The 26,149-nt window shown below is 40.5% G+C and overlaps 1 protein-coding gene across 3 annotated transcripts in view; it reads right to left on the reverse strand.

The window, feature by feature from the left end:
• The window catches only part of LOC143020653 (late secretory pathway protein AVL9 homolog), a 123,869-nt gene that overhangs the window by 46,643 nt on the left and 51,077 nt on the right, over positions 1–26,149 (reverse strand). For 2 of the 3 annotated variants that reach the window (XM_076177172.1, XM_076177181.1), the window contains 3 exons: positions 18,653–18,748; positions 11,258–11,384; positions 10,311–10,464 (listed from right to left, as the gene is read on the reverse strand). In XM_076177172.1, coding sequence (XP_076033287.1) covers positions 10,311–10,464; positions 11,258–11,384; positions 18,653–18,748 — 377 coding nt within the window. The remainder of the gene's footprint in view (positions 1–10,310; positions 10,465–11,257; positions 11,385–18,652; positions 18,749–26,149) is intronic. The other variant, XM_076177190.1, reaches the window with a different exon arrangement.

Genomic DNA, 26,149 nt, shown 5'->3' on the forward strand with positions numbered 1-26,149 from the left:
TCCAGACCAGGTGCCTTACCTGCTTTCATCATCTTTACAACTGCCTTCACCTCATCCTTCCTTATTTCTCCTCCATTATCCTCACTCATCACTCTCATTTTCTTCGCATTTCCCACTGCAGCTATCTTTCCTTCCCTATCCTCCTTCACATTTAGCAACTCCCTAAAATATTCTGCCCATCTTCCCCTTACTGCCATCTCTTCCATTATCATCTCTCCATCTGTACCTTTTACCTTTTCTTCCCTACTTGATTCGCCTCCTCTTCCTCTTAATTTCTTTCCAAAACATCTTTTTATTACTTTCAAAATTTTCTGTCATACACCTACCCCATTTCACATCTGCTCTCCTCTTTGCCTCCTTTACCTTTTGCTTTACTTCTCTTTTCTTTTCTTTGTACGTCTCATATGACTCCCCCGTCCTCTTTTGTAACCAATCTGTGAATGCTCGCTAATATATAAATATATAAATATATAAATATATAATATATAAAGGAGGAAATAAAGAAGATCCTACAAACTTCAGACCAGTATCCCTTACAAGCATAGTAGCAAAAATATGGGAAAAAGTCATCAGAAACAAATGGACCAAACACTTGGAAGAAAAGAAAATAATAAACCCCAAACAATTTGGCTTTAGAAGTGGAAGATTGTGTACCACAAACTTAATTTGCTTTTACATACATACAGATATGTGAGAAAGCTATAGGAAAGGGGAAGGATGTTTTTAGGGCCTTTATGGACTTGGAAAAGGATTACGACAGGGTAGACAAAAAGGCACTGTGGGAGGTTTTGCGGATATACAGGATAGGAGGAAAGCTTCTAGGAGCTGTCAAGAGTTTTTATGAGAGTAGTAGAGCTTGTGTCAGGATTAGAAATGGAGAGAGTGAGTGGTTCAAGGTGAAGGTAGGACTTCATCAAGGATGCGTTATGTTGTCCTGGCTGTTCAACTTATACATGGATGGGGTAGTGCGTGAGGTAAATGCAAGGGTGGTGGGTCAGGGATTGGAGATGGTTAAAGAAAATGGAGAAAAGTGGGAGGTGAGCCAGCTGTTGTTTGCGGACGACACTGCACTTGTGGCAGGATCGGAGGAGGGATTGAGGAAGTTGGTGACAGAGTTTGGGAGAGTGTGTGATAGAAGAAAGCTGAAGATAAATGTGGGTGTAAGGTGATGAGATGTACAAAGGGGTGAAAGTGACAGTAGACTGGAATTGAGCATTAAGGGAGAGCGACTGGGGTAAGTGGATAGTTTTAGATACTTGGGTGCAAATGTGGCAGGAAAAGGTGGAGTGAAGGTGGAGGTAGAATGTAGATTGAGAGAAGTGAGTAAATGCCTTGGTGGATTAAAAAGTGTAATGAGGAATAGACATTTGGGAATGGATGCTAAGAGGAGACTATGAAGGAGTGATTGTGCCAACAGCACTGTATGGGGCAGAAACATGGAACATAAGAGAGGAAAAGAGAAAGAGTTTGAATGTGTTTGAGATGAGGTGTCTGAGAAGTATGATGGGGGTTACTAGGCTAGATAGAGTGAGAAATGAGGAGGTGAGGAGGAGAACAGGGGTGGAAAGGGGGTTGGGAGATAGGGTTGATGAAAAAGTATTAGGATGGTTTGGACATATGGAAAAAATGAACGAAGAAAGACTGGTAAAAGAGGTATGGAAGGCAGATGTGGAGGGAGTGAACATGAAGGGACGTCCTAGGATGAGGTGGATGGATGGGGTGAAGGGGGCTTTGGGGAAGAGGGGAATGTCTGTTGAGGAAGGACAGGAGAGGACAGAAGACAGGGGTGAATGGAGAATGGTTGTACATGGATGATGTTGTGATGCATGAGGTGGAATGGGTGGGGGGATGGGGGGTGAGGTAGTATGTGTGAGCAAATTTTGACACAGACCGAAGGGATTTCTCCCCACCTTCTCCTTTATGCATGGGGGGACGGAGAGGGGGGTCGCCGATTTAATGAAGCAGCCTTGCTATGGATGTGCTGTGTCTTGCGACACTGCTTCTGACCCAGGGCAGTGGACAAGGTGTAGGGATGACCCGTCATCCGGGAGGTGCTAAGATGAGAGGGAGGGTGGAGGGGTGTGTAATGTATTCTGGGATGGAATGGGTGGGAGTGATTTTATGCCTTTCCCTTTTTGGCTACCTCCCTTGTAAGGGGGAAAAAGCCTTGGTATATGTATGTATGTATGTATGTACATACATACATATACCAAAGGCTTTTTCCCCCTTACACAGGGGGGTAATTTGCTTTTACTCGAGATTAATTGAGATAATACAAGAAAGAGATGGCTGGGCAGATTGAGCCTTCTTGGACTTGTAGAAGGCATTTGACAAAGTCCATCCATCCATATACCAAGGCTTTTTCCCCCTTCCAAGGGAGGTAGCCAAAAAGGGAAAGGCATAAAAACACTCCCACCCATTTCATCCCTAAATACACTCCACACCCCTCCCACCCTCCTTCTCATCTGAGCACCTCCTGGATGACGGGTCATCCCTGCACCCTGCCCACCGCCCTGGGTCAGAAGCAGTGTCGCAAGACACAGCACATCCACAGCAAGGCCGCTTCATTTAATCGGCAACCCCCCCTCTCCGTCCCCCCTTGCATATAAGGAGAGGACGGGGAGAAATCCCTTCAGGCTGCGTCAAAATTTACTCACACATACTACCCCACTCCCCACCCCCCCGCCCATTCCTCCTCATGCAATCACAACATCATCCATATACAACCCTTCTCCACTCACCTCTGTCTTCCGTCCTCTCCCTTCCTTCCTCAACAGACATTCCCCTCTTCCCCAAAGCCCCCTTCACCCCATCCATCCACCTCATCCTAGGACGTCCCCTCATGTTCACTCCCTCCACATCTGCCTTCCATACCTCTATTACTAGTCTTTCTTCACTCATTCTTTCCATGTGTCCAAACCATCCTAATATTCTTTCATCAACCCTATCTCCCAAATCCTTTTTCACCCCTGTTCTCCTCCTCACCTCCTCATTTCTCACTCTATCCAGCCTAGTAACCCCCAACATACTTCTCAGACACCTCATCTCAAACACATTCAAACTCCTTCTCTCTTCTTCTCTTATGTTCCACGTTTCTGCCCCATACAGTGCTGTTGAGTGAAGGTGGAGGTAGAATGTAGATTGAGAGAAGCGAGTAAATGCCTTGGTGGATTAAAGAGTGTAATGAGGAATAGACATTTGGGAATGGATGCGAAGCGGAGACTGTATGAAGGAGTGATTGTGCCAACAGCACTGTATGGGGCAGAAATTTGACAAAGTACCACACAAAAAATTAATAAGATAAATTGAAATAATAGAAGGAATACAAGGTAAGCTACTGGAATGGATGTAGGATTTTTAAATTGGGAGGAAAATGAGAGTAGTACTTAGAGACAAAATTTCAAACTGGGAAGATGTAAAGAGTGATGTCCCGCAAGGTTCTGTACTGGCTCCTTTAATGTTTGCCATATATATAAATGATATGGATGAGGGAGTAAATTGTTACATGAACTTCTTTTCTGACGATGCCAAATCACTCAAGAGTAAGAACAGAAGATTGCAGGTCGCTACAAGAAGACCTAGACAAAATATGGAAGTGGAGTCAGAGATGTGAGATGAGCTTCAACATTAAGAAATGTAGCATAATGGAATTTGGATAAAGCAAAAATAGAGTATCAGGTCAATATAAAATTGGAAACAAGGAAGTCAATAAAGCAAATTCAGAAAGGGACCTGGGAGTGATCATCTCAAGTGACTTGACACCTGATAAACATGTCAATAAATTATTTGGAGAGACTTTTAACTTATTACGATCAATAAAAGTGGCCTTCAACTACATGGATGAGATGGTTAAAAAAATAGTGGTTACACTAATAAGACCTAAACTAGAATATGCTGCAACACTATGGGCACCTAGCACAAAAAGAATATAAGAAAATTAGAAAGAATCCAAAGAGCAGCGACAAAAATGGCACCTACACTATCAAATCTGACATATGAACAAAGATTGGAGAAATTACATCCATCAATCCTGGAACTGAGAAGAGAAAGAGGTGATTTGCTGACCATTTACAGAATTATGAAAGGGATGGAAGTTCTTGATAGAGACGACTTATTAAAATGGGACAGAAGAGAAACAAGAGGACACAAAAAGAAGCTAAAGAAGAACAGTTACAGAAGAGACCTGAAAAAGAATAGCTTCCCATGTAGAGTAATTGATGTCTGGAACAAACTAAATGGAGAAACAATGAGTGCCAAAACTATACATGATTTTAAGAATAAACTGGATGCAGAGATATATGAAAACGGGTCACTACGAGCATAACTCTCGTCCCGTAAAATACAACTAGGTAAATATATGGACTACTGCAGAAGATTAATGTGGTGTTCCATTATTTGGATGAAGAGATGATGAATAAACTCATCAAAACCCTGATATGTCCAAGATTGGAATATGTGTCACTAGTATGATCCCCACACAGATTGAAAAATATAAACAAGACTGAGAGAATACAAAGGGCAGCAACCAAACTGGTCCCCAGCCTGGCATATATACCATATGAGGAAAGACTTAGTGTAATGGGTCTTCCAACTTTGAAAGATAGAAGAGAAAGTGGTGACATGATTACAATGTTCAGGTCACTAAAGGGGATAGATTACATTGATAGAAGCTGATTAAAGATGGGAGGGCTTTAAGAAGTCATGGAAGTAAATTAAGAAAGACCAAATGTCAAAAGAATGTGAAGAAATACAGTTTTCTATATGTATAAATATGTGGAATAGCTTAGGTGATATAGCCCAAGGTCAAACAGTATATGAGTTCAAACCTAAATATAGATGGAAATCAAAGATATGGATTAAGTTGGAATCATACATGAATTTGAGTCTAGGTATGTTAGAAAATTAGAGAATGGGAGACAGAACTCAACAAACATTGCTCCTTTCCTCTATACCACAATTAGGTAAATACGTGTCAGTAGCATAAGGATATAAGCAAGATCGAGAGTATACAAAGAGCAGAAAACAAACTGGTCCTTAGCATGGCAGATAAACCATATGGGGAAAAACTACAAGCACTGGCTCTGCCATCTTTGAAAGATCAAAGAGAAACAGGTGATATGATTACAGTATTCACATCATTAAATGGGACAGATTGCATTGACAGAGGAGATCTCCTGATTAAAGATGGGAGGGCTTTAAGAGGTCATGGGAGCAAATTAAGAAAGACCACGTCTAAATGACGTGAAGAAATACAGTTTTCCATACAGATGCATAAATACCTGGAATAGCTTAGTAAGTGATATAACCCAAGCTCAAACAAGAGTTCAAATCTAAATATGATGATTGGAAATCAAGGAAATATATTAAGTTGGAACCATACATGAATTCAAGGCTAGGTAGGATAAATAATTAGAGAACAGGAGATGGGACCTGACAAGCATTGCTCATCTTCCTGTACACTACAATTAGGTAAACACAATTAAATAAATACAATCCCACTGGCTTAGTAGTGCTTTGTGTTTGCTGTAATTATTTCAGTAAAAAGCAACAAAAACAGGATGGGGATAGAACTAGGCATCCTACTTTCTGCAGCCCAAAGGGGACAATCCTAAAAAAAATCAAAGGCATATGAGGGTCTGGGAGGAGTTTTCCAACCAAAACCCTAAGGTTTGGGTCTTTTAATGTGCATGGATGTGCTACAGATGAAAGTAAAAGGGAAGATATAGGGAGTATGTTTGTGAGAAGGAAGATGGATGTGTTGGCATTGAGTGGAACTAAGTTGAAAGGGAGGGGTGAGTTTGAGTTTGGGAGTGTAGTTGTGAGGGTGTCAGGAGTGAAGAGAAGACAAGGGAGAGATGGGGTGGCTATACTAGTATTTTTTTTACCTAGTTGTATTTTACGGGATGAGAGCTATGCTTGTATTGACCCGTTTTCTTATCTCTCCACATCCAGTTTATTCTTAAAATCATGTATAGTGTTGGCATTCACTGATTCTCTGTTCAGTTTGTTCCACACATCAATCACTCTATGTGGGAAGCTATTCTTTTTCAGGTCTTTTCTGTAGCTGTCTTTCTTTAGTTTCTCTTCATGTCCTCTTGTTTCTCTTCTGTCACACTTTAATAAGTCGTCTCTGTTGTGAATTTTCATCCCTTTCATAATTCTGAAAATGGTCAACAAATTGCCTCTCTCTCTTCTCTGTACCAGTGATGACAGATGTTATTTTTCCAATTTTTTTCATATGTCAGGTTTGTCATTGTAGTCGTGCCAAGTTTGTCGCTGCTCTTTGTATTCTTTCTAACTTTCTTATGTTCTTCTTTGTGCTAGGTGCCCATAGTGTTGCAGCATATTCTAGTTTAGGTCTTATCAGTGTAACAGCTATTTTTTTTAATCATCATCTCATCTATGTAGTCGAAGGCCACTTTCATTGACCTCAATAAGTTATAACATAAGAACATAAAGGAGACTGCAAGAGACCATAAGGCCTACACTAAGTCTCTTCAAATAATTTATTGACATGTTTATCAGGTGTCAAGTCACTTGAGATGATTACTCCCAGGTCCCTTTCTGAATCGACTTTTTTTACTTCTTTATTTCCAGTTTTTGTACTGTCCCTATACTCTATTTTTACTTTTTCCAAATTCCATAATGCTACATTTTTTAATGTTGAAATTCATCTCACTTTTCCGACTCCATTCCCATATTTTGTCTAGGTCTTCTTGTAGCAATATGGAATCTTCTTCTATGCTTACTCTCTTGAGTAATTTGGCATCGTCAGCAAAGAAATTCATATAACAGTTTACTTCCTCATCCATATCATTTATATATATGGCAAACATTAAAGGAGCCAGTGCAGAGCCTTGTGGGATGCCACTTTTCACATCTTCCCAGTTCAAATTTTTGTCTCTAAGTACCACTCTCATTTTTCTCCCAGTTAAGAAATCCTTCATCCATTCTAGCAGTTTACCTTGTATTCCTCCTATTATTTCAATTTTTCTTATTAATTTTTTGTGTGGTACTTTGTCGAATGCCTTCTGCAAATCCAAAAATACACAATCTGCCCAGCCATCTCTTTCTTGTATTATCTCAATTAATCTCGAGTAAAAGCAGATTAGGTTTGTGGGGCATGATCTTCCACTTCTAAAGCCAAATTGTTTGGGGTTTATTATTTTATTTTCTTCCAAGTGTTTGGAATTAGAAATGGAGAGAGTGAGTGGTTTGAGGTAAAGGTGGGACTTCACCAGACATGTGTAAGGTTGCTTTGGCTGTTCAATTTATATATGGTTGGGGTGGTGCAAGGGGTAAACTCAAGGGTAATGGGCTGGGGATTGGGGATGGTTAACGAAAGTGGAGAAAAGTGGGAGATAAGCCAGTTGTTGTTTGCGGACGACACTACACTTGTAGCAGGAACAGAGGAGGGATTAAGGAAGTTAGTGACAGAGTTTGGGAAAGTGTGCAAAAGAAAGAAGTTGAAGATATATATGGTTAAAAGTAAGGTGATGAGATGTACAAGGGGAGAAAGTGGTAGCAGACTGGACATGAGTATTAACACCTTCCATACGGTGACGCCTACATAGGCGTCATGAGGAGCAAGTGGGTACGCAAGGATGCCGATGTCGGCGTCTTGATTATATTTATTGTAGTTGTACCTGCGTGACCCCCATACTCTGTAAACTGGCTTCATCATATTTTCTATGGTTATCAAAATTTACAGGTGAAAGAGAAAACAATTAATACAGCGGTGACTTTATTTTTCATAATGCGAGTATTATGATGCAACATCGCACATCTGGCAGCTAATGCTGCCAGCGAGATTTTGGCCCAGAGTGAAGGGGTTAAGGGAGACTGGAGTAAGTGGATAGCTTTATATACTTGGGTGCGAACATGGCAGGAAAGGGAGGAATGGAGATGGAGATAGAATGTAGATTGAGAGAAGCAAGTAAATGTCTTGGGGTATTGAAAAATGTATTGAGAAATAGACATTTGGGAATGGATGCTAATGGGAGATTGTATAAAGGGGTAATTGTGCCAACAGCACTGTATGGGGCAGAAACATGGAACATAAGAGAGGAAAAGTTTAATCTCTTTGATATGATGATGTCTACGTAGGCATCTTGAGGAGTTAGTGGGTATACAAGGATGTTCGTTTGACTATATCTATTTTGTAGTTATAGCTGAGTGAAAGCGAATGAGTAATACAGCAGTGACGGGAGAGGACAGAAGACAGGGGTGAATGGAGAATGGTTATATATGGATGATGTTGTGATGCATGAGGTGGAATGGGCGGGGGGATGGGGGTGAGGTAGTATGTGTGAGCAAAATTTGACGCAGCCAGAAGGGATTTCTCCCCGTCTTCTCCTTTTCTGCATGGGGGGACGGAGAGGGGGGGGTTGCTGATTTAATGAAGCGGCCTTGCTGTGGATGTGCTGTGTCTGGCGACACTGCTTCTGACCCAGGGCAGTGGACAGGGTGCAGGGATTACCCGTCATCTCGGAGGTGCTAAGATAAGAGGGAGGGTGGAGGGGTGTGGAGTGTATTCAGGGATGGAATGGGTGGGTGATTTTATGCCTTTTCCTTTTTGGCTACCTCCCTTGTAAGGGGGAAAAAGCCTTGGTATATGTATGTATGTATGACTTTATATTTTATAACCCAAGTAGTGTGATGCATCGTACATTAGGGATCCGATACTGGGCATGAGAATTTGACTTGTATTGAAGTTAAATATATTTGAGATGAAATGCCTGAGAAATATGGTAGGGCTTACTAGGCTGGATAGCGAGAGAAATGAGGAGGTGAGGAGACCAGGAGTGGAAACGGAGTTGAGACATAGGGCTGATGAAAGAGTATTGGGATGGTCAGGACACGTGGAAAGAATGAGTGAAGAAATATTAGTAAGAGAGGTGTGGAAGGCAGAGGTGGAAGGAGTGAACATGAGGGGGCAACCAAGGATGAGAGGGATGGATGGGGTAAAAGGGGCATTAGGAATGGGGAAGGAAGAAGACAGAAATTAGGAGTGAGTGGAGAATGGTTCTGTATGGATGATGCTGTGATACATGGAAGGGATGGGGGATGGGGGGGTGAGGGAGTATGTGTAAATGATTTTTGATGTAGCCCAAAGGGATTTCTCCCTATCTATTTTTCTGCATGAGGAGACAAAGGGGGGTTGCTGATTAAATGAAGTGGCCTTGCTGTGGATGTGCTGTGTCTTGCTACATTGATTCTGACCCAGGCAAGTGGCAAGATGCAGGGAAGACCTTGAGGATGACCTTGAAGAGCCAAGAAAAGTGGGAGGGAGGGGTGATGAATGGGAGTGGAATATGTGGGGATGAAATGGGTGGGAGTGGATTTATGCCTTTGACTCTGGTTACCTCCCTTCTAAGGGGGGAAATATGTATGCATGTATGTCAATATTTTGCTGCATTGCTTCTGACCCAGGGCAATGGGCAGGATATAGGAATGACCCATTATCCACGAGGAGCTATGATGAGAGGGAAGAAAGGATGGGAATGGAATGGGTGGGAGTGGGTACTTGCTTTTTGACTTGGCTACCTCCCTTACAAGGGGGAAAAAGCCCTTGGTATATAGAATGATATTGAATATTTTTGTTTAAGAACAGTAACAGAATGGATTAAGTTCATTATCCAAGGCTCAAATATATTTGGAAACTAATACTCATGGAAAAATGTTGATTGCTTTTATTTTCCTTCCTCCCTGATGTCCTTAAATCTTCCTAGGATTCCACCTCTTATCTTTTCTATTGTTTTGTGACAGGGGGCTTGAACAATGCCAATCTCTTCCCCTGTGTGTCATGAAAGGTAACTAAATGGGGTAGGGGTAGGAATATGAGACTCCCCCATTCTGCCCTTTTTTTCCCATGACAACTTAATGCAAAAGGAAGTTCTGGGAGTTGTGATACTTAGTCTCAGTACTTAGTCTCTAGAGCAGGTAAATGCAAATAGGTAACCACTTTCTAAAGAACAACATGGGATGACAGCAAGCTTTTTTTTGTGTGTCAGGAACACACTGGGTTGAAAAATACCTCCTTGGAAGAAATTCTGCTAATACTATGGAAAAGATGAAGTAAAGACAAAGACAAAATTTGAAAGTGACTTAGTTTGCAATTTTAATTTATCACTACAATATCTCTATTATGTTATTCTGAAGTCTTCTTCTGTGGGTCTTCTGCAAGAGAGCCCAGAGGCAATGGATTGACTGATTATTCTGAACAGACACTAGCTTAAACAATTACTCAGGTTCTTGATGCTTTTAGGATAAGACTTAGATACTACTGAGCCACAACCAAGATAACTCACATGCAGCATCTGAAGCAATTTGATTGGCTGCCTCCTCAATGCTGACAAAATCTGATGCTTTTCCTTTGGAACCTTTTCTTGTATCATTTCCCAAGTTTTCATTGTTTTCACACTCTTCCTCTGCAGACTTGTTATCCACAATGGCATCAATCTTCTGGATGAAACAATAATAATATAAGTATATAAGATAGTTGAACAAAATCATCTTAAACTTGTACACTCTGACTTCACATGACATCAACCATTTATCTGTTAAATGCAACTTTATTAATTTTTTGTTCTTTCTCTTCTTCCACAATTCTTTATTTATTGTCAAGATTCTCCATGTCTGATCAAGGGCAACATCTGTCCTTATCACTCCCAGGTTTGAGTACTATTTTCTATGGAAAAAATTATCAATTACTTCAATAATAAGAGAATGAGGTTGATGGGTCTTAAAGATGAATAGAAGGCAGATAGTTCACTCTTATCTTCATCTAGCAGGACCGTCACTAGTGGGTACCTATCACTGGTCCCAAAAATTTAAGAATAACTAAAATGAAGGCTGGTAAAAATAAAAAAGTGGGACACCACTCCTCTACAAGTGGAGATTTGTCTCCAAACATGTATATTTAAGAGAATGCCAATAGCCCCTAAAGCAGCCAGTGAAAATTTATATGCAGTCATTACCTTAGTACAGGGAAATTCCTCTTTACTATCATGATAAACAGGGTAAAATTTGTATACAAAGAGGCTTCAGTGCCAAGAAACCAAGTTCAAAAGATAAGCACATGTTTAGACTTTTCTGAGGATATAGCTCTATGTGCAGCAAGATGAACCAACAAAATCTTTAGTCATGCAAGGCATAGCAAGGCTTAACCCAACATCTTCAAACAGTCCTGGGAGTGAGGAGGGAAAGGAATATTTCCTCATTGTACTAGGAACCAATTCATATCAGTAATGCTTACTTTTAGCTCTGAAGGTGGTTCCATATCTGAAATGACAGGAGGATACCAGTCTTCTAAATGCCCAGATGAATCTAATTCTTCCATAGCTTTTTCTTTTTGTGTGAATTCGTTTGGATCAGCTTCATTGCTAGAAAAATATATACAAATAAGTAAACAATATTCTCAATACATTTTAAAAACATCACAAAAAATCTATCCAAAATGGATTTAGAACTAATGAAACAAAACATCTCCCTTATTTAAGGATGAAATAACCTCACCAATAACTAAAATAAATGCCATACTTAAGTGACGGATGTACTGAAGTTATATTACAATATCTAGGAAAATTTCTGCCATGATTTTTTCATTATGAATTACCTTAAATTATGTATGTACAAACCATAAAAATACCCTCCAATCTCCTTTATTTATAGATGACTTTCTATATCATCTATTTCACCATCTTCACTCCTACCAACTTTAACCCATCAATAATTCTTAAGTTACCAGTGATGATAAAAATCGAAATCTTCATTATAACTTAAGGAACACGTGATAGGAAAGCAAGCCTGTGCTCGAGGACAAATCAATGCCTCTGAATCATTCAGCTGAGAGTGGTTCAGAAGTATAGAGATCCTTGGACCATTAATGCTCCTTTTGATGATCAGTCATGGTCACATGACCTTCATATAGACTATGCTATATCTTATACACCACAAGGAGATATCTAGATGGCTCATATGGGAGGAGTCATGTCTTGTCATTATCCTTCCAACTCCCTAACTTAATTTCTAGCTACTTTAGGTTGTTGTTATCATTCCCTTGACTGTCTGGTGAATGCAGGTCTGTGTTAGTATGATATGGATATATCACATGACAAACTCAGAATTTGAGCACAGATAATGGGTAAAAGCTTCTATCTAAAATACAAGCCTTTATCAAGTATAAATAAATATATTAATAAACAAAATACAAATAAAAAATAAATCAATAAAATTAAAGAAAAAGAGAGGACTTTGAGGAAAGAACTTGGTCCAAACACAAATATGTTTATGATCTAATTCATATATTTATAATTCGTTTCCAATTAAGCGCACTTATTGAATATCGCACTTTTTCTTTTCCTTTCTTCTTACACAGATCCATTATCAAAATTTTCTTGGTTCAAGACAAGAGACGAATATGAGAGTGGTAAAAAAGAAGAATGGATATGAAGAGCAGATAAAGAAGAAAGCATGGTGGTATGAGAGGGGGGTAAAAAAAAAAAAAAAAAAAAAAAAAATCAGATATTTTAGTTCTAAAGAATAAGTGTCCCAGATGCCATATGAAAATTTCTAGAAGAAGCTTTCAGTGAGTGCAACAAAGATCCAAATAGTCTAGGGACAAAAAATAAAGTCCAATTTAAAATATGATTCAGTGCCTACTTTTACCATTCTTTCTATAATCCTTTTACTTTTTTTTCTAATTCATGAAGATGGGGAAGTACTATGAAAAATACTGCAGGGAGAATGACAGAAAATCCTCTTTATTCAGTCTATTTCAAAGGCTAGTGACTAATGATGGGTGTCTCTATGCTACCCATCTTCAAAATCCCTGAACACACTCTGGTGGTGCAGACCCAAGGGCCGACACTTGGTCTTTGGACTGCGTCTATAATCTCTATCAATTTTGTATTTTCTCCACCTTTTCACACCAGAACTGACAACCAATGACTGCTCACCTCTTCTTCCTACTACAAGCTCATGATCATTGTCTGTTACTAAGGAACTGCGTGTTTTGTTAAAGAAATTTAAGTCAGCTGTTATCATCATTATTCAGAGACCAACAAAAAATAAAGAAAAAATATATGAAATAAAACCAAATTCCCATTGAGGATAATATCAAATGGAATACACGAACACACCAAATTAAAGTTAAGCACAAGTGTAGGGGAGATATAACTACATTCTTGAGATAGGTCAATTTATAGACAGATGGAAAAATATCAAAAGGATGAGTTCTAGAAATTCCCTGCAAAAGGAAAGAAAGAACATACTTGTAGACTCTTGCAAAAGAGACATTTCAGAGTGCCTCATGCTTTGCAGTTTCCTAAAGAGAGCCACATAGCTACTGAATTTAGAAGATCGGTGACAACGAAAAGAGTACAGAAAAGAGACAGAGATTTAACACTGCAGTAAACATAGGTTGAATATTGCAAGAAACAAAAAAACAAAAATTGGTAAGTCAGAAAGGTTTGAACTCCACCTTGATCAGAAGCACAGAGTGAAGAAAGTCACTCCATATGTGAGAAACCTACTCCATACAAAGGAGAAATGAACCCCCATACACAGTCAGATACTGTGCTGAGTTAGGAAATTCTGTGGGCTGTGTAGAACACCTAACTTAAGACAAATGAAGGCATAGGGAAGATACTGAAGACCCAATGCATGATCAAACTCAGCTTTAATTTTTTTCTACTCTTTTAGACTAAACTACATCCTCTTTTACGGTTGTTGTTGTTGTTGTTGTCGTTCCCTAGACTGTCTGTCCGAGCAGTCCCGTCTCCCCAAGGAAGGCCACAGCCGAAACTGGGTTTTCCCACAAATCCTTTATAGAGTGTATGTTGTGTTGTTTGCATGCATGATTGTGTATAATGCAGTCTTCCATTATGTGTTGTATGGTATGGGGTGAAGTGTTACATCCTGGGCAGCTGTTCACAACACGGTCGTCCAGCCTCTTCTGGTAGCTTAGAAGTGCTGGGTGGTGACCGCATCGCAGTCTGGCCAAGTGGACTCTGTCCTTTCGTGGGAGAGAGGATTCAGAAGGGTGGATATCAGGGGGTCTGGCATGCAGCAGTGTGTTGTCTTTCAGTGTGTTAATGGAGCGGTGAGTGATATGATTATGAATATGTTTCCGGAGGCTGGTATTTGGTGGTTGTGGAGGAAGAGAAGAGAGTATCTGTGCGTAATAAAGGTCTTTGGGTGTAGTTTTAATGTTTCTTGGTGTGTGTGGGTGTTCTGCTATGTAGTGTAGCGGGTGTGATGTGTTTGTGGTGGCTGCAGCAAGTGTTTGTGTGCCTCTCATGTCGAGGTGGTCCTTGACTTTGAGGACTTTTGTTTCATGGTGTAAATGGTCTGTAGGTGTTGTATTTGTGCAGCCTGTAATTGTTTTTAGGGCTTTGTTTTGTATGATTTGAAGGGTGTTGTGGTGTGTCTCACTGAGATTAGGAGCCCATGCAGGACTCGCATAATTCATCACTGAGCGTATGCATTGTTTGTATATTGTTATATTAGTTTCTTTGTTTTGTCCAAATGTTGTTCCAGTGATTGACTTAAAGTGCATTAAGTCTAGGTGTGCATTTGTTTTATATGTTTGTGAGGTGTTGTTTGAAAGACATGGATGTATCGTATGTTACACCAAGAATTTTCGGTGTGTTTGTGTGTGGTATTAGAGTGTTGTTGATGTAGAGATGAGGTATGTATTTGTGTTCTTTTGTCCAGTTGGTGAGAAGTGTTGCTGTAGATTTGGTTGGAGCTATTTTGAGTCTGTTTGTGATGAACCATGTGTTGAGTGTGTCAAGGTAAGGCTGGATTATTTCTGCAGCTTTGTCTGTGTTACGATGTGTGCATGTGATTGTTATGTCGTCTGCGTAGGAAGAGATTTGTATTTCTGAGGTGTCTGGTGTGGGTAAGTTATGCATGTATAGATTAAATAATGTGGGGGATAGAACTGAGCCCTGTGATACTCCGTTCTTAATGTTTCTGATGTGCGATGATTGGCCATTATATGACACATGAGCATTCCTGCCTGCCAGATAATTGGCCAGCCATCTTTTGGTGTTATTGTGCATGTCTGTGTTATATATTTTATTTGTTAGGTTGTGGCGGGGGATAGCATCAAAAGCTTTACTAATGTCCAATGTTATAAGAAGTGTTCTGTGGTGGGGCCTATCTGAATTGATGCCATCTAAAATTCTTTGTGTGAGGTTTGTCAGAAGAGTGTTTGTGGAGTGTAGTGGCCTAAAACCGTGTTGTGAGTCAGCAAGGGGAATATATGGTGTGACAAGTTTAAGTAATAGGCGTTCAATGACTTTAGAGGGGGTGCAGAGAAGTGTGATTGGGCGGTGCGATGTTGGGATTGTTGGGTCTTTGTTCGGTTTTGGAATGGTGATTATTTTACCATGCTTCCAGATGTCGGGTATAGTGTTGTGTGAATAGCTGTAGTTTGCAATGTTTGTGAGTGCGTGTATACCTTGTGGTCCAATGTGTTTTAGGTGGATGTTGCTTATGTTATCAGGGCCACAGGCAGATGAGTGCTTGAGATTATGCATTATGAGTTTTGTCTGACTGTCTATGAAGGGTGTATAGTCTGAGTCTGTGGGGAAGTCTTTCTTACGTCGAATGGTGCGTCGGTCGTCAGGGTGAGATGTAAGATGGCTCGTCTGTGCAAAATGACGTATGAGTGCGTTTGCTTGTTGTCTGTTTGAGGGTAGATTATCTGTTGTTGTGATTATTGCTGCGTGAGAGCGTGTAGTGTTAGTGTTGGATAGTGTGATTTACGGTTATTCTATGTGGTGATCCAGCTAAACATTTTTTTTAATTCTTCAGGAATGTTGTCTTTTTCAATTTGTTCCCTTAACTTCATGATGCTCTACCATCCTAAAGTAAGAGATCTTCTCAGTCAGTTTTATATAAACCTTTCACTGACCTGAATATTGAAATTATGTCACATCTCTGTCTCTCTAATTTCTTTAAATGATGGCATGTCAAAAACTTATAATCTTTCTTCTTGTATTTACCTAGTTGTATTATACGGGAAGGGAGCTATGCTCGTGGTGACCCATCTTTGTATCTTTGTCTGCTAGGCCAATTTGGTTGCTGTTCCTTGTATCCTCTTGATATAATTTCTTTCATTTTGTGCAAGGAAAACAACACAGAGGCCCAATTTGATTGCTGGGTGCTTTTTGATTCATGGTAGTCAGAGGTAAGCAACATCACAGAAGACTTCTAAAGGGATGCAGACATTCTGTTTTGTTGTTTTGAGTCAGCCATAATTCTAGCTCACTGAGGTAAGTCTGAAAATTTTTTGGTTGAAGTGCTGGGCTATAAGTCATTTGCATATGCACATGGTTTATTGTTGTGCTCTGAGTTTGGGTGTGAAAAGGTTGTGTGCACTAATGATAGTATCATTCCTTACATGACTCCGTTGCAGTCTTCTGGGTCAGGATGGATTTTTGTTCAGGGACAATATATTCCCGCCCTGCTAAGATGTTTGTCAAACATTTCCTGTCATTGTTGTGCACTTCAGGGTTTTTTTAACGGAATGTGTCAAAAAGATAGTGTCGTATAGGTGAACTGATATTTTCTGCCTATTTGCCACAGTTACCATTTAGTCAGGCAAAATTATCTTGAACTCTTGCAGGATTTGCTGAGTATGGTTTGTCAGCAATGTGTTGCAGTGGTTTTCTTTGAATTTATGTTGATTTAGGGAGGTGGTGGGTAAATATATATATTCCTACCCTAAGTAAAATAATTCATCAGTCATAATGTAATTTGTGAAGTGCATTGTTGTAGCAAAAGGGTTAGCACAATCTTTTGCACTATTATAATAGTAATTCCAAAAGGCTATCATTTCCTCCATCCAATTTTCACAAATATCATCACTGTACTCATAGGATGTAAATACAATGATTAAATAATACATGACAACGCTGGAGCCAATCACCATTGTTTAGTATATTGCCAAGAGGCGCCTTAATGATACAAAATAATAATGATACAAAATATAGCCATGCTGTTATTTTCTCTACAGATTGCTTGTTAATACCCAATCAAATATGCAATATTAACCCTTTTGCTGCATCAGATGACTTTATTACATAAGAATGTAGGAGACTACAAGAGACCATAAGGCAGTTTCATGTCCATTACCACCTATCATCTCCATTCTTACTCTAACCATTGTCAAACAATTCTATTCAGTTAAAGGAACCACTCCCCCTGCTGCAAAAGGGTTAACAGTCTATGAGGCAAGTACTGCACCATGTTAGGCCATGCATTATGTGGCATCCATTCAGAATGGTGCGTCTGAGTACTTAATCTGTACACCATCCTGGCTTGATAAATCCAGTAATTAGTAAAACAGTGCAATCAATCATAATGCTGCAGATCAGCCCAAATCCATGAAGGTATTGAAAGCCTGAGGTTCCCTATAAAAATCTGAATTATGTGCAGGCTGAGAATCCTTTATCCAAAACTTTGAAAACCAAATGTTTCTCAAGTGCTGACATGATTCACTACAAATGAAAAAAATCCCATCTTCAATTCTTTTATACTTTAACTATTTTGGGAGAAAAACATTCATATGACTGGTACATATCAATACTATTCCAAGCACAAAAATTCTAATTTAAGGATAATGATCATGAAATCTTAAGCAAACTGTATTCTAAGAATTTCTGAGGTATCATTATGAACCAAAGCCACAAAGAATGTATTCAAGATAAAGAGAAATTTCTGCATTTGATGATATGCTAAGCTGCTATTTTTCACTTTACCTGTCCTTCCTCTATGAGGTCCCAAATAAATCTCACCCAGGTAAGTTGGTTCCAGATTCTTACCAGTATCTTTATGTCTGTATACATACAAAATTAAAAATCTATATAAAACTACTTTCTATACACACCATACATGAACTTGTGGCTAGGAATGATAAATTGGAAAGTAGAAGACAGGACCCCTTGAGCATTGCTCCTTTCTTGTATACTACAATTTGGTTAACAAATATAGAGCCTGTGAGTTTATAGTGAGGGCATACTACATTAAATTCCCTGCTTAATAAAGTCCTCCATAAGGAACCACCATCCTAGCCTCAACTGAGATGGGGAGCTCATGATGCCAAGCTCAAAACTATCAAATATAAATAGATACAATCCACAAGCTATCAGAAAAAATCTTGATTCTGATTTAACTTCTGGTCCCAAGCATTTTGGATAAAGGTTTCTCAACCTTTGGTTAATTTTTTTCCCCAGAACACATACCATGTATTAATGGCATTTAGAGAAACACCACAGACTTTTATATCCTGAATGCAAGTAACTATGAAGAACTATGGACATTTATTGGTACTTTCGAAGTTTATGCAATTTCTCATAACATAATCATAAGACAATTTTCAAAGGCATATGAATTATCAACTTAACCACACTAACTTCACTAGTAACTGGTTAGTCAACAATATTTAATGAAGAAAATCAACAGTTAGCTACACAGTTTCCAATGGGAAAAAAAAAAAAAAATGTGTGTTTAAGGAAGACACCCTTACATCAATGACATGTGTACTGACAGGATTAGTTAATCTGCACAATTCAAATTAATCTGAAGGAAAAACCAACTATGGTTTAAGCCAAAGCCTTTGGTGTTTGAACTATAATACCTGTCACACCCTGAGTGCAATGGCTCCAGAGCATAATAAACATCCGTGCTTTTGTCCTCTGTTCTGCCCACCATTTCTGAGGAGGATCGCCAGCACCTGACAATGTCACAATATACCACAACATAAGCAATAAAAATAACTCATCACATTAATATCTCTTTAACTCCTTACTTTATATATTATATTACACATGCATGGGAATTATTAAACTCTATATATACTGTATATATATATATATATATATATATATATATATATATATATATATATACTAAGAGAAGCTCGTGTAATAAAAATCTTATCCCATATAAAATCAATTTGCACTGTAAAATATAACCAAACGTGATTTTCTTCCACATATCAAATTCTAAATACCTTGCATTAGGAGAGTACAGAAGTTATACTTCCTTAATTATACAATATATTATAACTGAAGATACAAAAAATTAAAATAATAATATAAGGTCTGCTTTATTGCACTGCTTATATTTCATTTACATATTCAATTCAGATCATTATGTTTATGTATTTACATATTCTAGCATAGCTCCTTATGGCTGAATCTAACAGAGTACTTGCTGTTTACTTTTAAATACTATTAACGCCCTCACCTCTATCTGGAGGTGCAGTCACAAGGAACTAGCACTTAGTCTCCAGAGTGGACCCAAGCTCTCTATCACCGTAGACTATTTTTCTTCCACCTTTTCACATAAGGAGAGCTGACAATGGGCTACTGCTCCCCTCTTCCTATCAGTCAGTGACATAGAAACAGATTTGTACTCTCCTGTATATTATAATTAGGCAAATAAAACACAGACAATAGTCCAAATTCTTTTCCTCAGACACCTATAGGAGGGCTTGAGGATCATTATTGTTCCTGTTGTCTGTCTGGGCAAACAGACCCACCTCTTGGTGGACCACTGTTGTCTACTGTGGCACTGCATGGTTGTTTCCCCTGTCTCACATTCTTAATAAAACCAACCCTTATCTGACCCCTCCTTTCACAGTCTTTGTACATGTTCATTCACAACCAAGTTGTACAGGTTTGGAAAGCTCTACCAATTATTTTCCAATTCAATTAGAATTCATGAATTCCTCCCTGTCTGCAACTTCAAAAAAATTCCTCAAACCTGAAAAGCTTACCTATCCAAAATGGCATCTGGTATGCTTGTATGATTTGTTTCTCAGCTGTATATCTATCTAGCAAGTGAAATTCAAATGCTGTACTAATCATTGGCACATATTCATCCACACCCAAGTTATAACGGTACAGAAATATTTCCCATTTCCTCTCAGTATCAGTAGTTGATTGGTTGTTAATGAATGTGGGTCACTAGCACTTCTATCTTTGTGGGCAATCCTCCATCATCATTTCCAGTCATATAGGGATTGATGCCTTTGGTTAGTAGCAAGTCCAATTTATCTTCATTAGATTATCATCTCTTACCCTGTCTGGGGTATTGGCTGCATGTTATTGTGGCAAAGTGGCATGCAGTTGATACTTTAGAGTCTATATGGGGCGCCCCTACGGACCAGAGCCACACATCATTTTGGCTGTTCATAGAGAAATTATGACACTTTTATACTACGACTGTCCCTCCGTTATGCTGTCCCCCAACCCCTTGTTATTGTCCTGTACAATTTCTCTGAATATTCACTTCCTTTATCGCCTACCTTCCCTGTGGTGGGGGAAAAGAATACTGCCACCAAGTATTTCCACTTGGATCGTAAGAGGCGAGAAGAAAGAGACAGGAATTGGGACTAGGCATCCTTCTCCCTGTAGCCCCACAGGGGACATTCCTAAAAGAAAAAGCAAAGGCATAAGAGGATCTAGGAGTTTTCCATCCAGCACCCTAAGGTTTGGGTCTTTTAATGTGTGTGGATGTGGTACAGATGCGATTAAAAGGGAAGAGATAGGTAGTATGTTTGTGAGAAGAAATATGGATGTGTTGGCTCTGAGTGAAACTAAGCTGAAAGGGAAGGGCGAGTGTAAGTTTGGGAGTGTAAATGGGAGGTTATCAGGAGTGAAGAGAGGGCGAGGGAGGGAAGGAGTGGCTATACTATTAAGTGAAGAGATAGGTAAATGTGTAGTGGAGTGGAAGGTTTCCTCAAGGATAATGTGGATGAAGGTGAAACTGGGAAAGGAGATGTGGGTTTTTGTAAGTGCATATGGGCCTGGAAGTGAGAAGAGTGTACAAGAAAGGGAGGATTTTTGGATAGATTTAAATGAGTGCATAGAAGATTTAGGGAGAAGTGTCAATGTAATAGTACTGGGAGACCTTAATGCTAGGGTAGGAAATGATCCAATTGATGGAGTGGTTGGGAAATGTGGAGTTCCAGGAAAGAATCGTAGTGGAGAGTTGATGGTGGAAATGTGTCTGGAGAGTTGATGATAGCAAATACAGTGTTTCGGAAGAAAGTCAAGCATAAGTACACATGGGAGAGGGTGGTGGAGGGAAGGGTGGTAGAGTGTTAATGGACTATGTAGTGGTAAATAGGATTATGATAGGAAGAGTTAAGGATGTACATGTGCTAAGGGGAGAGGGTGGGGGATTATCAGATCATTTTTTGGTGGAAGGTAAGTTGAGAGTGGAGGATAGATGGAGAAAGAGAAATGGGACAAAAGGTAGGGAGGTGCTTAGAGTGAACTCTTTAAATGAAAAGGAAAAGGAGAAGGAGTCCAAAAAGAAGCTGAAGGAGTGGGAGGGAGTGAAGGATAGAGTAGAGCTAGGTGTGGAGGAGGAATGGGGATGGTTCAAGGAGGGAGTCACAAAGTGTGCAAAGATGGTGTGTGGAACAAGAAGGACAGGAGGAAATAGATGGAAGGGTAGTGAATGGTGGGATGAGGATATGAAGAAGGTTGTAGAAGAGAAGAAGCGAGCTTTCACAGATTGGTTACAAAAGAGGATGAGGGAGTCATATGAGAGGTACAAAGAAAAGAAAAGAGAAGTAAAGAAAAAGGTAAAGGAGGCAAAGAGGAGAGCAGATGTGAAGTGGTGTAAGAGTATGACAGAAAATTTTGAAAGTAATAAAAAGATGTTTTGGAAAGAAATTAAGAGAGGAAGAGGAGGCAAATCAAGTAGAGAAGAAAAGGTAAAAGGTGCAGATGGAGAGATGATAATGGAAGAGAAGGCAGTAGGGGGAAGATGGGAAGAGTATTTTTGGGAGTTGCTAAATGTGAAAGAGGATAGGGAGGGAAAGATAGCTGCAGTGGGAAATGCTAAGAAAATGAGAGTGATGAGTGAGGAAAATGGAGGAGAAATAAGGAAGGATGAAGTGAAGGCAGTTGTTAAGATGATGAAAGCAGGTAAGGCACCTGGTCTGGATGGATGCCATGCAGAATGTCTAAAAAAAGGAGGTACAGTGATGGTAGACTGGCTGGTGAGGTTATTTAATATTTGCTGGAGAGAGGGTAGAGTGTCGGAGGACTGGAGGAGTGCCTGTATAGTTCCATTTTACAAGGGAAAAGGGGACAAGTGTGAATGTAGTAGTTTCAGAGGGATTAGCTTGTTAAGTGTAGTTGGGAAGGCTTATGGGAGGATCTTGATTGAGAGGATTAGGAGAGGAACAGAGGGAGTAATTGGTGAGGAACAGTGTGGATTTAGGACGGGTAGAGGTTGCGTAGGTCAGATTTTTGTGGTAAGATATGTGAGAAAGCTATAGGAAAGGTGAATGATGTTTTCTGGGCCTTTATGGATCAGGAAAAGGCTTACAACAGGGTAGACAGAAGGGCACTGTGGGAGGTTTTGCGGATAAACGGGATTTGAGGAAAGCTTCTGGGAGCTGTCAAGAGTTTTTATGAGAGTAGTAGAGCTTGTGTCAGGATTAGAAATGGAGAGAGTGAGTGGTTCGAGGTAAAGGTGGGCCTTCGTCAAGGATGCGTTATGTCACCCTGGCTGTTCAACTTATACATGGATAGGGTAGTGTGAGAGGTAAATGCAGGGGCGGTGGGTCAGGTCAGGGATTAGAGATGGTTAAAGAAAATGGAGAAAAGTGGGAGGTGAGCCAGCTGTTGTTTGCTGACGACACTGCGCTTGTGGCAGGATCGCAGGAGGGATTGAGGAAGTTGGTGATAGAGTTTGGCAGTGTGTGTGATAGAAGAAAACTGAAGATAAATGTGGGTAAAAGTAAGGTGATGAGATGTACAAGGGGTGAAAGTGGCAGTAGTCTGGAAGTGAGCATTAAGGGAGAGCGACTGGAGGAAGTGGATAGTTTTAGATACTTGGGTGCAAATGTGGCAGGAAAAGGTGGAGTAAAGGTGGAGGTAGAATGTAGATTGAGAGAAGCGAGTAAATGCCTTGGTGGATTAAAGAGTGTAATGAGGAATAGACATTTGGGAATGGATGCTAAGAGGAGACTGTATGAAGGAGTGATTGTGCCAACAGCACTGTATGAGGCAGAAACATGGAACATAAGAGAGGAAGAGAGAAGGAGTTTGAATGTGTTTGAGATGAGGTATCTGAGAAGTATGATGGGGGTTACTAGGCTGGATAGAGTGAGAAATGAGGGGGTGAGGAGGAGAACAGGGGTGGAAAGGGAGTTGGGAGATAGGGTTGATGAAAGAGTATTAGGATGGTTTGGACACATGGAAAGAATGAGTGAAGAAAGACTAGTAAAAGAGGTATGGAAGGCAGATGTGGAGGTAGTGAACATGAAGGGATGTCCTAGGATGAGGTGGATGGATGGGGTGAAGGGGGCTTTGGGGAAGAGGGGAATGTCTGTTGAGGAAGGACGGGAGAGGACAGAAGACAGGGGTGAATGGAGAATGGTTGTATATGGATGATGTTGTGATTGCATGAGGTGGAATGGGCAGGGGGATGGGGGGTGAGGTAGTATGTGTGTGAGCAAAATTTGATGCAGCCCGAAGGGATTTCTCCCCATCCTCTCCTTTTATGCATGGGGGGACGGAGGGGGGGGGGGGTCGCCGATTTTAATGAAGCGGCCTTGCTGTGGATGTGCTGTGTCTTGCGACACTTCTTCTGACCCAGGGCAGTGGACAAGGTGCAGGGATGACCTGTCATCCAGGAGGTGCTCAGCTAAGAGGGAGGGTGGAGGGGTGTGGAGTGTATTCAGGGATGGAATGGGTGGAAATGATTTTATGCCTTTCCCTTTTTGGCTACCTCCCTTGTAAGGGGGAAAAAGCCTTGGTATATGTATGTATGTATGTACGTTTGAACTGACTGAAAAAAAAAAAAAAAAAAAAAAAGATTGTGAGTGAATTTTTGAGTTTAGCTCTCCATAGTACGAGACGTTCAAATGATACTTATGCATGATGCTGCATCCATTGTTTACATGGCACAAATGACAGACTGAATGTGCCTTGCCTCCTCCTACTCCTCCTTCTCCTCCTCCTTCTCCTCCACCATCTCACTGTGCTGTGTCTTGCGACACTGCTTCTGACCCAGGGCAGTGGACAGGGTGCAGGGATGACCCGTCATCTAGGAGGTGCTAAGATGAGAGGGAGGGTAGAGGGGTGTGGAGTGTATTCAGGGATGGAATGGGTGGGAATGATTTTATGCCTTTTCCTTTTTGGCTACCTCCCTTGTAAGGGGAAAAAAGCCTTGGTATATGTATGTATGTACTTTGTGTAAGGAATAGTCCTGGCCCCATCTCATGACCTATTGACCCCTGAGGCACTAAGGGAATTGCTCATACCACCCAGCCACATGAGTTGTGTACCACTCAGTCATGTGAGTTAAGCACCACCCAGCCACGTGAGCCACATGAGTGATTCTTTGAGGAAATGCTTATGCAGTACCCAACTCCATCTACATTACGTTCTCACCAGCCTAAGAAAAGAACCTGTCAGCTCCCATGATAACCAACCTGTGCCTCAGCCAACTGCATCAGGATGGACAATGTTTCTTTGAGGAATGCACTTGGAGTACCCAGCCATATATTCCAATATGGTTGGACCAGTGGCCTGAGAATGTTATGCATCCAACTTCCGAGGCATCAATTTTGCCCTTATGCCAATTAAGGGCATGGGTCATGACCTGACCTGGGTATATAAGCTGGATGTAATCGCCTAAGATGCAGATCACCCTGGAGCATCACGCTGCAAGCCTAGCTCACTGCCTCCATCTCAGTCTCCTCCTTCCTTCCCCACAGACCACCTTGGGACATGACTTGAAAAACACAGTCGTCACCTCCTTCATCATCTCTCCCCTCTCCTTCTCACAATTAGAACAAGTCATATTACTATTGGTGTCCAACTTTTACTATAATAAACCTTACTATTCTCCCTACCAGAATTTGCCTTCCAGCCAGTCCTGACATTATGCCATGCCTTTTACCATTCTGTTATTGATATCCATTGCAATATCTAACACTGTATTTCCCTAAGAATTTTCATGATCACATGTTTCCTCTTCATCCCAAATGACCTCTTTGCAATTAAAGTCTCCTGCAAAGACTACACTGTGACTTTCTTCAGTAGTATAGACACGGTAAAGGAAACATGGACTGGAGGTGAAGCTTTATTCCTGACGTTTCGTCTAACGACTTTCTCAAAGGAATGAGCATACTAGAAACATACAGAGATTATAAACCCGCCTTATGGCTCAAGGGGGTGTACGAGCGTATAGCGCTGCGTCCTGATTGGCCCGCTGAGACAGCCAATCACGAAGCGCTATATTTGCTGAAGATTTGGCCCAGGTGAAGCTCCCAGCCTTATTGTTGATATTCGGACGAGTGGTGATGTACGCAGCTTCTATAGATTTTCTGATCTTCTTATCCATACCTTCGTGTAGAATCTCGGCTCGGTTCCATTGTGGGAGGTGCCCAGACTCGTCAACATGCACCACCATTGCGTTGGTGAGTCTATGGTGACGGAGGTCGGCCTTATGCTCCCTGATTCTAGTGTTAAGGCCCCTTTTAGTCTCTCCGTAGTATGCTTTATCGCATGATGTGCATGGGATCTTATATACGACGCTGTCTTCTCTCCCCCTTAACACTAGAATCAGGGAGCATAAGGCCGACCTCCATCACCATAGACTCACCAACGCAATGGTGGTGCATGTTGACGAGTCTGGGCACCTCCCACAATGGAACCGAGCCGAGATTCTACACGAAGGTATGGATAAGAAGATCAGAAAATCTATAGAAGCTGCGTACATCACCACTCGTCCGAATATCAACAATAAGGCTGGGAGCTTCACCTGGGCCAAATCTTCAGCGAATATAGCGCTTCGTGATTGGCTGTCTCAGCGGGCCAATCAGGACGCAGCGCTATACGCTCGTACACCCCCTTGAGCCATAAGGCGGGTTTATAATCTCTGTATGTTTCTAGTATGCTCATTCCTTTGAGAAAGTCGTTAGACGAAACGTCAGGAATAAAGCTTCACCTCCAGTCCATGTTTCCTTTACCGTGTCTATACAACTTGTTCACATGGATTTTCTTCAGTAGGTTTTATAAAAGAATTGACATGTATGATAACATTTCATAGTAATTAGTTTTATTCTACCCCTAAATATCAAATGTTTTGGGAAGGACAT

Source organism: Oratosquilla oratoria, chromosome 3 (genome assembly GCF_046742065.1).
Source record: "Oratosquilla oratoria isolate Oo_2021 chromosome 3, ASM4674206v1, whole genome shotgun sequence".
In the NCBI taxonomy this organism is placed as follows: domain Eukaryota; kingdom Metazoa; phylum Arthropoda; class Malacostraca; order Stomatopoda; family Squillidae; genus Oratosquilla; species Oratosquilla oratoria.